The sequence below is a fragment of the Lissotriton helveticus genome, chromosome 8 (assembly GCF_964261635.1).
Source record: "Lissotriton helveticus chromosome 8, aLisHel1.1, whole genome shotgun sequence".
Classification (NCBI taxonomy): Eukaryota; Metazoa; Chordata; class Amphibia; order Caudata; family Salamandridae; genus Lissotriton; species Lissotriton helveticus.
The window spans coordinates 1240759090-1240772009 of NC_136069.1; the positions used below are offsets into that span (position 1 = coordinate 1240759090).

At 48.2% G+C, this 12920-nt stretch overlaps 1 protein-coding gene across 5 annotated transcripts in view; it reads right to left on the reverse strand.

The window, feature by feature from the left end:
• The window catches only part of CHST7 (carbohydrate sulfotransferase 7), an 83463-nt gene extending 70861 nt beyond the window's left edge, over positions 1-12602 (reverse strand). For all 5 annotated transcript variants that reach the window (XM_078658228.1, XM_078658227.1, XM_078658226.1 and 2 more), the window contains exon 1: positions 10385-12602. In XM_078658228.1, the coding sequence (XP_078514354.1) occupies positions 10673-12001 (1329 nt within the window). In that variant the 5' untranslated portion in view covers positions 12002-12602 and the 3' untranslated portion in view covers positions 10385-10672. The remainder of the gene's footprint in view (positions 1-10384) is intronic.
• Positions 12603-12920: the final 318 nt, after the last annotated feature.

Consider the following 12920-nt stretch of genomic DNA (forward strand, 5'->3'; position numbering starts at 1 on the left):
TAAATGTTGGCTTCTAATAAGCTATGGGGTCAAATTCAAACATCCCGTATCGCACAAATCTATCTACATGAGTAGAGTTAGGGGGTTTCTCCAGAGTATAAAGGTATAGGCGTATGTTAATAAGATTGCACCTTAATGTATGTATTGTGTTTGGAAGGCCTGGTTACATATGTTTATTCATGTTTACCCTTGTGATTTTAACACCTAGGAGGATACTGTTTATTAACAAAGTTGTCGTGGTTATCCTCCGGGAAAAGACTAAATTGCAATTTTACAAATTTTTTATATATTGTGTTTTTATAAAGTTTTATAAATGTGTAGTGTATACTTTTACGGTTGTAACAACCCAAATAAAGTTTTAATGACTGACTGACAAATCTATTGGTGGCCCAGTTTTAATCACCCATATTCACAAAAGATATACTCAACCCCCCACCCCTTATCAGTTCCAGTTTTCTAGTGGGAGCCCATCGAAGGCTGCAATTCAATTCTAGTATTTTACACAAACAGCTGAACAGCTTCGCATTTCACACACTAAAGTAGGAATGTCCCATGTTATGTCTTAGCCTATTTCAATTTTCATCTATGCCAAAAAGCCTTTGCCGCTAGGAAGCTTTTTATAAAATTAACAGAACTGCTTCATAGGTTAAAATTACAGTACTATTAATAGGTTGATAGTAATACCTGCTTTTTAAAGAACAATGCAACTGCAAAATGTAGCAAAGGCCAGAATAATGGCTAACACGAAAGATCTTGGAAAGTGTCATGGCTGCGCTTGCACTGCAGACTGGTTAAGCAACTTTTCTGAAGTATTTTTCTATGAAATTACGTTCTTTAATAGGAAAGCCTACATTTTCTACCAGTATGCTAGGTGACAAGATTAGTAATTAATACAGGAGCTGGTGTCTAGGAGGTGTGCAATGCGACAGTGGATCTATGTGCAATATCTAATTTCAGAGGCTGACTCAAATTCAACGTGGAAGGTGCGCCTTACACACAACACCAGGCAGCATATAAATGGACGAACTCAGCTCAGAGGTCAGACCTTTTACAAAAGTCTGATTTTAATTCAGGTCGGCTGAAATACAAGACCCAGGGCTTAGTGGTAGAACTGGGGCTTGCGGGGGGTGAATTTGAGCCTTATCCCCCTAACTTTTTGCGTGGGCCACGTGGTTCGGTGACCACGGAGGGCTGTCATTGGTAACTTCAAGGGAGAGGGTAGTTAGGACTGACCCCTCCTTTGTTCCTTTGAAGTCAGGCACACCTATCTGCAGGGTAAATGTCAGTAGGAAGGTGGGTCATATTGGTATCTATGGCAAGTGTGCAGAGTAAGGTAGTTGTAGATGCCCTGCTTGCTTTGGAAGAGGCAGAGACGGTCAACCTCCTCAAGTCAAGGCTGCTGGAGCAGGCATGGGGCCGAGGATGGAGACAGACCCAGAGGCAGTCAGGCGGAGGAATAGCAGTGGAATGTTGGCCTCCTCTCCCGCAAAAGTAAAAGGAAGCTTGTGATGAGCAGTTCGGGAACAGGCAAGGAGGAGGAACAGGCGCCACCAGCTGGGTGCCCCACCAGGGCTGAGGCGCCCGCCAGGCATTGGTGATTGAGGGTAAGAAGGACACTCTGAAATTGAGCCCATTGCTAAGTATAGGGAAGGAGAAGCAGTGCTCTGGGAGTGAGTTTAGCGCAAGGTCCGTGAGGCTGTACTCCGGGGTGGTAGCTGCAATGGGAGAGGTTGGGGCGGGTAAAAAGGAACAAATAATGGAGAGCACTTTACCGCATCTAATGAAAAGGTCCGACACACTGTATAACTGGAGATTGCAGTGCATGTGAGGCCTCGCCAGTTGGCGGTCTATGGGCCAGATTACGAATTGAGGTGTTATTTAATGCCCCATATAAATAATTGTAACACGATGTATGTTATTTATTGGATGCAATAAATAACACCTATTATGAGTATATGGGGAATAACATGCGGATTTTGGTGTGTAACACACCAAAAGCAGCACAATACAGTAAATATTGTATATTTTCCGATTGTTTAGGTAGGTATGGACTTCTCACATGTAACAAATGTTGGGTTACTTAACGCATCCGATAATTATTAGATACCTTAAATAAAACCAAATTTGCAAATCCATTCTGTTCGGAAACAGGGGTTCAAGTATGGCACAGAATTTAACGAGTCACTCAAAATAAGGTCCTCAGTGGTGGAGATGGGCAGGGCATTGGTTACACAGGCCTGTCAATCGATTTATCGGCTAGTCAACGGAGGCCCGGTGCGTTGGAATAGAGAGGGGACAAGGCTGCAATCCTAGCAGGGGAAGCTGCTTGTCCAGAGAGCAAGAACTGAGGAGTTACGATGACCAGTGGGTGGAGAGGAATGAGGATTGAGTGGCAGCACTGAAGACAAGACAAGAAAGGGCCTGAGAAAGGTTTTTAATGTGCCCCAGGTACAATGTGGGGCTGCTCAGCCTAATAAAAGAATGGGGGAAGCAAGGCTGGAAAAAGGGACCGGAAATAACGACAAACACACACAGCTTGGGGCATGTGTTGCAGAGTATGTCCCTAGGGGTAATGCAGAGCTATTCAAGCTGCCTAAGCGTCGCTGGGTGTGGGTTGGTGACGCCAGGTTTGGGGATGGGACGTTCAGTTCAATTGCAGGGAGCGATTTTAGCTGGCCAGGAAGTAAATGGCCAGATTGCCAGCGGGACACGCTTGGCAGAGATACACAGCAGAGAAAGTCTTGTGCAGCTCAAGACCCTGCACTGAAGGCAGAACTTGCATCAGTACAGCCAGTTGTGGGACCTCGGTGGTGAGGAGGGTGGAAGGTTATCCATCCCCTCGAAAACAGGATTTCTACCAAGAATTGTATACTGCTTAGTTTGGTGATGGTGGTGCAGGTGCCGGTGAAATGACAAGTCCGAGTGCAGGATGGTAGCATGATGTAGCGTATGTGAACAGGGAAAACACCGTATTAGACTGCAATGATGAGGAGCTGGAAGAAGGTGAAACCTGAGAGGTGGATGTCAGGGGAAAAGGAGTGGTATCCAATTATTTGCGTCATGGGGGTACAGTGACTGGTAGTGGAGTTGGTGTTTTGCAGAAGGCAGTGGCAAAGCTTAAGGACCGGAGAGTGATGTCGGTACAGACAGAACCGCAGCTGTTATCAGGACAGCAAGCTTTTGTAATGACCCCGACCTTGAAGCCAGGTAAAGGCACATGGGTAGTGTCAGGGACCATTGGGAATAATGTTTCAGAGCAATCTGCTGGATTATGTGTTAAAGACACAACAGATGGTAAGGAGGTGAAGTTGTCTAAAGGCAAGTACGTACTGGATCAAGGGGCTGGTCTGGAGGACGAGGAGAAGATGGAGCAGGTAAAGATTAAGGATACAGGGCGGGCACTGATGAAAGAGGACTTGACAGGAAAGAGGTACATAGGGGAAAGGAGAGCAAAGAAATCAAGCACAAAAACTTCCCAACATGGGGATTACAAAAGCCTTAGAGGCACAATGGATGGTGGCCACTAAGCATGGCATTTGGAAAAGAAGAGTATATAGAAGTTTTAAAACTCCTCCATGGGGACGTGTGCGCAAAGGAGGGTTCAAAAGAAAAGGCATATGAACTTTCAAGAAGCCCCAGGGTGCTAGTTACAATAGATAATTATATGGCAGGATGCCTTATATATTCCAGAGTTTATAGTGACAAACTTCCAGAGTGTTGCATGGCCTTATTTAAATAGGATGTTGTGCGTGAGGAAGAATTAATCTTTGGAAGCTAGGCTTAGGTTAGATACGAGGAGGAGTTTAGGGCGTGCCTGGCGGAAGACTGGGATGGGATAAGGACATAGCTTGACAACAAATTGTTGTTGCAGACAATAACATTGGTTAGGTAGCAACAACAACAGAAATAGCCAGTGGGTGGCCTTTGATACAAGATCTTTCAAACGTGTCTCAACCAGGTTGGGAGGTGCTATGGGATGTGGGTAGGGAGGTCCTAGAGCGGTCTGCTAGACCCACAACATGGGAATCTGAAATACGGAGTTCTGCTGTTTCCATCCAAGTGCAATGGCAAGCACATGGTCCAGCAATGCGGCACTAAGTCCTACATAAGTTGAGGGGGACATTGGCAGGTCAACACATAGGTCGGAATGGTCAGTACACGTTGGGAAAGGGCTCATATGCCAGTACATCTCCATAGGCTGCAACACTGGATTTCTTCATGTGGGGAACAGTGGAGACTATGCAGCTGATGGAAGGATTTGAATTGGTCTTCAGGCTGGGCTATCAATGTCCATTATGGGGACATATGGAATTGATTTGGAGAAAATCAATGGAGGCGATACAGGAAGGGCGAATAGAAGGCCCTTTTTCAGGCTAGCCTTTGGATAATTTTACCCATTGGGGTAGTGCCCAAGAATCAGCAAGGGGGATTTAGGCTTATACAACACCTATCTTGCCAGAGGGACAGTCCATAAATGACTTTATACTGGAGGAATTGAGCAGGGTCCATTATGCTACTTTGGATTACGCCATTGTTTGATGAACAGGTTTGGGCCAGGAGCCCTGATGGTGAATTGTGATATAAAATCAGACTTCAGATTATTGTCGGTACATCCCAATGGTTTTTAATTGCTGGGGGTGCAGTTTGCAGGTTTCTTATTTGTGGATAAAGCTCTACCTATTGGGGTGTTCATTTCTAGTTCATTGTTGGAGGTGTTTACTACCATTCTGCAGAGCTTGTCTAAGTTTGTTATGGGTACATACTGCATGACTCACTACTTGGACGATTTTTTCACTGCACGGTCCTCTGAATGTGCTATCTTGTGGGGCAAATTTGCAGTCTTCATGCACGATTTGGGTATGCCTTTCGCCCCGGATAAGACGACGGTGGGGCAAAATTAGATTTTTTACTTTTTGGGAGTTAAATTGGATTGAATTAAAATGGAAGTGAGGATGCCACTGGAGAAAAAGGAAAAACTGACAGACCTGCTGGAAAGAATGGTAACAAAGCAGAAAGCGCAGGTGAAGGACATACAAGTGCTTCTTTAACATTTGAATTTTGCCTGTAGGGCAGTGAGTGCAGCTGAGACATTTTGTCGGAGGTGAGATTGGGTCCTTTCGGGATTAACACTTCCGCATCACATGCTGGGGTTGAACGCATGGGCAAAGGTTGATTTGAGAGTGTGGCAGAACTTTTTTGAGGGACCTCAACAGTGTTCCCTTGGCGGGGGAAAGGGGGAAATGAAGCAGTGTGGTCTTTGGAACTGTTCTTGGATGCTGCAGGTGGTTCGGGTTCTGGTGTTTTTTTTGGCAGGGGCACTGGTGCAAGGAGAAATGGCCGGATGAATGGAGGTGGGTTGGCCGCAGCATTGCTTTATGGGAGCTCTCTCTGGTAGTTGCGGTCTGTTAGTGGGGTAACAATTTAGCCAAAAATAAGGTGATTTTAAATGTGGACAATATGGTAAATGTCACTATTAAACAGGCAGTAAGCAAGAGGCTTGTAAGTTTTGCAGCTCTTGACGATTTTTGAATGGAATATTCATGTTACAATTTGGTTTTTAAGGCACAGCACATTATGGGAGCGGATAATGACACTGTGGATGCTTTATTTCATTCGCCATTCGCAGTGGCAGAGATTCTACAGTTTAGTACCAGGGACGGACGAGAAGATGAAAATGGTTCCAGGGCATTGCAGCTTGATGGAATTAATCAGCTGCTCTTTGTCAGACTCTACCCAACAGGTGCATAGCTGAGCATGGTTGGAGTTTCTGGCTTTAACCCCTACGCTGCTGGCGTCGGCCAACGGCCGTCGCGCACACTACCTTCATAGTGCTGCGCAGGTCCGTTGGCCGCCGCGGCCCTGCCCATTGCGCTAATCCGCCGCATTGCAGTGGAATTGCCGCCGCAGTTAAGCGGTTAAGGGCTAGAAGGAGTGTAGAAGAGGGCGCAGTGAAGGGCAGATACGGTAAACTTTATAATGTTGATTGATTCTTCGGCTATCTTATGAGCCGTCAGCTGGTAAAATAGGGAAAAGGATATGGTAAAGTAGAGAGTGTGAACGGGGCAATAGAAGTAAGGTGAGAAGGCCTGTGACATTGAGCGTTTTAAAAGGATTGATTGAGGCCCTTCCAAATGTTTGCACGGATTTGCAGTTATTATGGTATGGCTCTTTTTTGGTGGCTTTTAGGGTGGCTGAGGTTGTGGGGTTCAGGAAGGAGCGTTTACGGACGAAAGACAATGGACAGGGATTAGTTCGTGGAAGTAGGGTTAGTTAAACTGAAAATTGAATAGGGGGCAAGGAAGAGGTGTTAAGTTGTAGTCCTATTCAGATGAACAGGTTTGTCCATTACAGTGGTGGAGGGGGGTTGCAAGAGTGGGGGTGGCTTTCAGACATGCTGGTGGCTCGCAGATATTGGAGAGTCATGCGGAAGGCACTGGTGCTGATCCACTTACATCTAGCTGATTATGGTACGCATTTGTTTTGAATGGGGATGGCAACTGAAGCTGCGCTGAGGGGACAGTCACGAGCGGAGATACAGAGGTTAGGGCGTTAGAGGTCCGATTGTGACATGCGTCTTGTAAAAGCCTTGCTGGGCATTAAGAGTAAATGGATTTAGCGAAAAGCGGTCATTTGTTTCATTTCAGGTTGTGTTGCTGGGCTCTGACAAAAGCATATTGAGGCATGGATTTGTGGGCACTCATTCGTAAAGTGGGTGGCGCCTCAAGAGGCAACACAAACTTTTGGAAAACAATTGGCTTTTGATAATATTAGATTTCAAACTAAGTGGTTTGGAAAAGGTGGTATGCATTAGCTAGAGTTATTGCTAAAGTTGGAATTGCTGGCAAAAGCATCCCATGTCCAGGCGTTTTGGTTATTCATTTGGGGCAGAACGATTAAGTGAAGTTAAAAGGGTTGGCCATCTTGAAGGACTTGAAAAATGTTGAGCACATTTCCCCACGGCTTTCTGGGCAAGTGGTGTGGCTAAGTGACCACCGGGTGGGATGGTGGGGGCCCTGGTCCAGTTGGGCGAGGTGGCAGGGCAGGAATTTCAAAGGACAGGCAGTTAGGACTGACCGCTCTTCCTTTGAAGTCAGGTACGCCGGCCACCAGGGAAAGTGCAAGCTTTTCCCTCCCTCCCACTCGATGCTAGTGATTTCCCAGGGTTTGCCTTTGAGGTGGGATTTGGTTTATTTGGTCTTTTTAGTGAGACTGATTTTGCTGCTTCTTGGGGTTTGTAATCGGTTTTGTGGTCGCTGATGAGCGGGTGAAAAGGTGATTGCTGGACAGGATTTCAAGTTTTTTCAAAGAAAGTTGGTTACTTTTAGACCGAGGTTGAGATGCATGGGCACGGTGGACAGTTTGGAAGTCAAGAGGAAGTTAACAAGTTTAGAGCATGCGTGGTGATGTTTGGATGGGTATAGCTTGGAGTGATGAGGGACTGTGTTCTAGTAGTACATGTTTAAGAGTTCTTTAGGAGAGGTGGTGGTGGCTGGTTAGGTTGTTCAATGTTAAGCAATGGTGGGGTTTAATTTAGTTTGTTGGCATGTCTCAAAGGGTTTCTTTATCTGAAGTTTGCACCCGTCTCAATAAAGCAGCCTTTTCACACTTTATATCAACTGATGCAATTTCTGGCTGCGCCATCCCTCCCAAAAGAGAGAGACTAGCTTTCATCCTTAGTTTACCAACTCAACCACAGCGTCTTTTGGCAGCTTAATCACTGTGAATCAAACATCAACCTACTCGCTACTGGCGGCAGCCACAGAAGAAAACACATTCCTCTATGTGGGTTAATCTCACTTTCTCCCCTAAGCCAAAAAAACACATATTTTTGCTTCCTATGCATTGGTTAGGTCCAGATAAAAAAACGTGCTCTAGTTCGAGCAGGCCAAGTTGGTACTATGAGAACCTTTACTCAAAGGAGCCACGCGAATAATTTCTACTGAAATGGATAACTACCTTGTACAGTGGTTTTTGGTGCACTCTTGAAGAGGAAAGTCAGTTGATTAGATAGGGGAGATGTTTAAGTTTCACCAGAGACTAAATACTTTAGAGGCTGTAAGTACTTCCATTTGCATAAACAAAGATGCGATGGAAGGAATGCTTGAATTCATTTCAGCCACTGGCGATCGCTCTGGGCTGCATTTCAGACCATCATTTTTTTCCCACATTGCCATTCTGGACAAAGTCCTGCCTTATGCAAATCAGTTTTGGCCTTGTCCAAACCAAGTCATAACTAACTGAGGAGCCTAATAAGGGTGAAACAGGTATTTGGTTGCTTGCGTTCGTGTTCAGGAAGAATTTGGCCTGGCTCTTTGGTTGGCCTGTTCCTATTGGGACAGGGTCAAGACCGATTTACATATGACTGGGTCCAAACTGAGGTGACATGGGGTTCAACATAATGATGGACGGGGTTGCAGCCACAAGAAATTACCAGAGGCAAAGATTAGTTCAAGCATTTCAGCCATCTATATTTTATTTACTTGGCTGCAGCACCCTAAGTGGGACGGGATGGCCCAGATGTGGATTTTGTGCACCCCATGCCACTGGAACCAAGTGGTGATGTTTGGTGTAGCCTGGTATGATGAGGGTTTGTGCTCTAGTGAGACATGTTTAAGAGTTTTTAAGGGGAGGGGGGGTAGCTGCTTAGGATATTCAATATTTAGTGAAGGCAGGGTTTTAACTTAGTTTTTGCATAGTGGTAAGGGTTTGTCAATGTACTGATTGGAATGTTGCAGCACGAATACACATTCTATACACTAGCGAAAACCTCAAAAGGGGAAAATGTGGAGGCCAAGCAAAACGCAGCTTTTTTCAAGAGAGACTGTTGAAACGTTTACTTAAACAATCATGAGTATTTCCTGAATGTCAATAGTAAAAGACTCTCTAATATTTCATTTTACGTAAAGTTATGATGTGAATAAATATCAGAAAAGAAAAATACTTCAGAGACGGCCATATCTTACTTACGGCAACTGTTCAAAACAGGCAAAGCCAGCCAATACTACTCCTGGCCCTCCTTCCTCCTGGGCCTCTAAACGGTCTGGTCTGCCCCATTCAGTGGAAGGCAAAGGATCTCTAGTAGCCCAACACACCCAACTACCACAACCTCACGTTCTTCTCACCAAACAAAGGTGGCTGACTATATTAAAAAGTGAAATCTGGGATTAGAAATATTTTAGCCCTTATCCCACTACTCAACGCACATCCCCTCCCACCATGCTGCCTCTGAGAACCAGCTATGGTGAGTTTCACATTATCTGCCTTCCGCATATCTGATAGGATTAAACAACAGATCATTTGCCTCTATTAATATAATGCAATCATTCTCAAATATCTGACCGCAGACCGACCGGAAGAGGCAACAGCTAAGAAAAAAGCAGCACAGCTGTACGCTGCACCAAACGCATTCATCTGGGGACAGGAAGAGAAAAATACCAAGTGCGTGGCAGAAACTCTTCTAATATTAGAAATAAACAAATTGAAAAACTTCGTAAAAAAGAATAAAACATACACCATAATGCTTAATTCTGTGTCTCGTTTACTTGCACTGCCTTATCAAATGTATGCTTCTCACAAACTGTATATTCCCCTTTCAGTGTTCTGCAGCTCTAAACGTCCAATGGCACACTCCACAACCAACCGAGCAAAACATAACCTGATATCACACTGAAGCCTAGGCATTTACACCACCTGATTGCGCCAACTTAGAAGTAGAGGGAATAGTTGATACTGCGTGTATAAGGGGGAAATATCAAATGCAGTCAACTGTAACACCAGCAAGATGACAACAAAGTGGCAAAGTAATGTCAACACTGAACATAAGGATAGTTCCTGTTTTGAGAGATGGGGTAGCAGAGGCAGAGTGTGTGAGCCAAGGTGGATGCCATTAAATAGGCACTAAACTCAAAAGTGAGTTTGCTATATCACCATTAATTATAAGATCTGTGGTACTCTATTCTGTACAGTGCACATTGTTCTAGCGCTGTGCCATGGTGGAGTTCTACCTTTAGTGCTCAATTTAATTTGAATATTCGTGCAATAAGTATTTCCAAAGATCAAATTTTCCATTGATGGAAACTTTGCCCGATACTAGGATATTATTACTCTTCAATAGCAACACTTCCAGGGACTTTGTACTATAAAAGCAGTTGGAGTGATTTAATCCCTAAAGCAATCCAATGTTACCATGGGGTCTGTACTTCGCAACCCCAAACATATCTTACCCTAGCGTGGGTCATGCAAAAGCTGTGTTCCAGATTCAAATACTAAATTCCAAGTTTCGGTCACCTCTATTACACTGTTTTTAAAAGACAGTTCATACAACATTTTCTCACTGCGGCTTGTATTTTATAATCAGCTTTGAGAAAATGTTTTCTTTGTTTACCTTAGTGCTGCTGTAAATCACCCAACTGAGAACTCTACTTCAATGGTCAGGCGAAACCAGAGGGTGTGATATTTCCTTGAGATTAAAGTTAGTATAAAAAAAGTTTGCATTTATGCACACTCGCACCAAATCCAGCTATTAGGTGTCGACATAGAAGGCCTGCCTTCCTTCCCCAACCCCTGGCAAGACTCTGTGCTTAATTGACTGTACTTTGAGGGGGTGAGAGCCTCTGATGTCCTGGAAGCTGGCACTGCCGCCTTCCTCTCACCCCCGCGTGCCAGGCTGCCTTCAGTCACCAGTGCGCTCTCTAGGGCTTCGAGGATAGGACAGCACCGCCATGGCACCCTGGCAGGCCTCCTCCACCTGCTCCACCTGGCGCCTGCTCAGCCGCTCCCTCCACGCGCCCACGGCCTCGCGCGCATCCCGGGCCGAGATGAGGAAGGGCTTGTCGGAGGGGTAGCCAGGCCCGCGGGTCAAATTGAGCGCGAACTCCTCCAGCTCCCGCATGGGGGCTAGACCGGCAAAATGCAGGAGGCGTGCCAGCTGCTGGCCGGGCTCCCGCACCAGGTCCTCGTACCGCAGGCTAGCGTAGCGGCGGCGCAGGGCCTCGGGCAGCGCCGGGTGCGGGCCCGAGGCAGAGAAGAGGATGAGGTCCCGCAGCCAGGCCTCGCAGATGACCTCCAGCGCGCGGCTGAGGAAGGCCTCGGCGCGGGGCTGAGGGCCCCCGGGGCCCCGCGGAGCCGCGGGCGGCGGCAGCAGCAGGCGGCGCAGCGGCTCCTCGCGGTGCTGGCTGCGCAGCACCTGCACGCTCTCGCGCAGCAGCGCCTGCTTGGACTTGAGGCGGGAGTTGTGCACCGCCCGCGGGTCGCGGAAGAGCTGGATGAGGCGCAGGTTGAGCGCCGGGTCCCGCAGCAGCGGCAGCAGCACGCCGGCGTCCATGAGCCGCACGTCCTTGATGACCACGGCCGGGGAGCGGCGGCACTCGGCCTCCAGCTCCCGCAGGGGCCGCGGCGGGCAGGCGCGCCGGCACTCGCCGCCGTCCAGCAGCCCCAGGGCGGCGCGGGGCCGGCTGGCGTTGGGGCAGAGCGGGGGCGAGCAGATGACCTTGTTGGTGTTCCAGCCGAAGATGTCGTGGGTGGTGAGGTTGCTCTGCTGGCTCCGCGGGCCGGGGGAGTAGAGGCGCAGCACGGAGAAGTCGCACAGGAAGAGGGAGCGCAGCATGTCGCGCAGCGCGCCCTGCAGGCTCTCCGCGTCCCCCGGGTACAGCGCCTGCCACAGGTGCCACATGGGCTCGTACAGGTAGAACACGTCGGGGTGCTGGTTGAAGAGCTCGCCCAGGAAGGAGGAGCCCGTCCTCCAGGTGGCGTGCAGGTAGATGTGCTGCTTGGTGGGCTCCCCGCCGGGCCCCTGGCTGGGGTCCCCTGTGACTGCCCCCTCGCCATCCTCAATGTTCCAGATAGGCAGGCTGCCCTCGATGCTGGGTGGGCAGTGATGGACAAGGGGCTCCTCCTGCTGCCCACCGCGCCACCAGCTGCTGTACCCCAGCAGGCAGGGCAGCAGCAGTAGAAACAGGCTGTAGAGGGTCAGAAGCAGCAGGCACCTGCGCTGCCTCTTCATAGGTGCTCCCCTCGCTGCCTGCTTTGGGCAGGGATAGTGGTGCTGATGATGGGAGTTCAGCAAGAACTTCTAGTCCGAAAAATGCAACACAAAATAAAACTTCATCGCAGATGCAAACACTCAGTTTTTCACTTGACTGTATTTCGCATTTTCCCTTGCAAAACGTCACATATTCCACAACAACTCGATCGCCAAACGCAAGTTTCCCTCGTTCTGGAACAAAATCTCTCTTGTGTGTTCCCAAATGTTGGCACGCGCGACATAAATGTTGTCACTTCTTGTCGGGCAGCGCCCTCCTCCGCAGACTCTTGTGTGAGTTGTGCCCTGCTCGGGGCGCCTCTACCCAGCAGTGTTTCTCTGCTTTTCAGAGTTCTTCCCAGCCTCCTCCGGAGTCTCTGCGGCGCCTCCGGCTCTCCTCTTCTCTCCGGCTGCTCTCCTCCTCCCGGTCCCCAGGCTGTGCTCCCCGCCTCCCCAGCGGCGCGTGCCGTGCCTCGTTCGAATGTTGTGACTCGCCGCCTCCTCCAGGCTCTGCGTCCACTCCGCGCGCCTCCTCCCGCCGCGCGCACACGCCCACCGCGAGCTCGACTACAATGGCTCCTCCCAGTAAACTCCGAGTCCTGCAGTTGCTTTCCCTGAAGATGGGACTTTTTTTTAACATTTTATATTCGGGCGAGATCATGTCAAGTATGAGCTCCTGTGCTGGCGTGATGTTGCTGTAGGCGCACGTTCACTTGTGCCAGTCTCTGCCCTCGTGCCGCTGCTTGTCCTATTTCCTGCCAACGCCTTACACAAAGCTCACAGGAGGGGCAGTTTACACCGAGATAACTCCCCACTAAGCATGGGCATCCGCAGAAATGTTCCAGGGGGGGGGGCAACATGTTAACTTCATCACCATCCTCCGACGTGATTGAGCACAAGT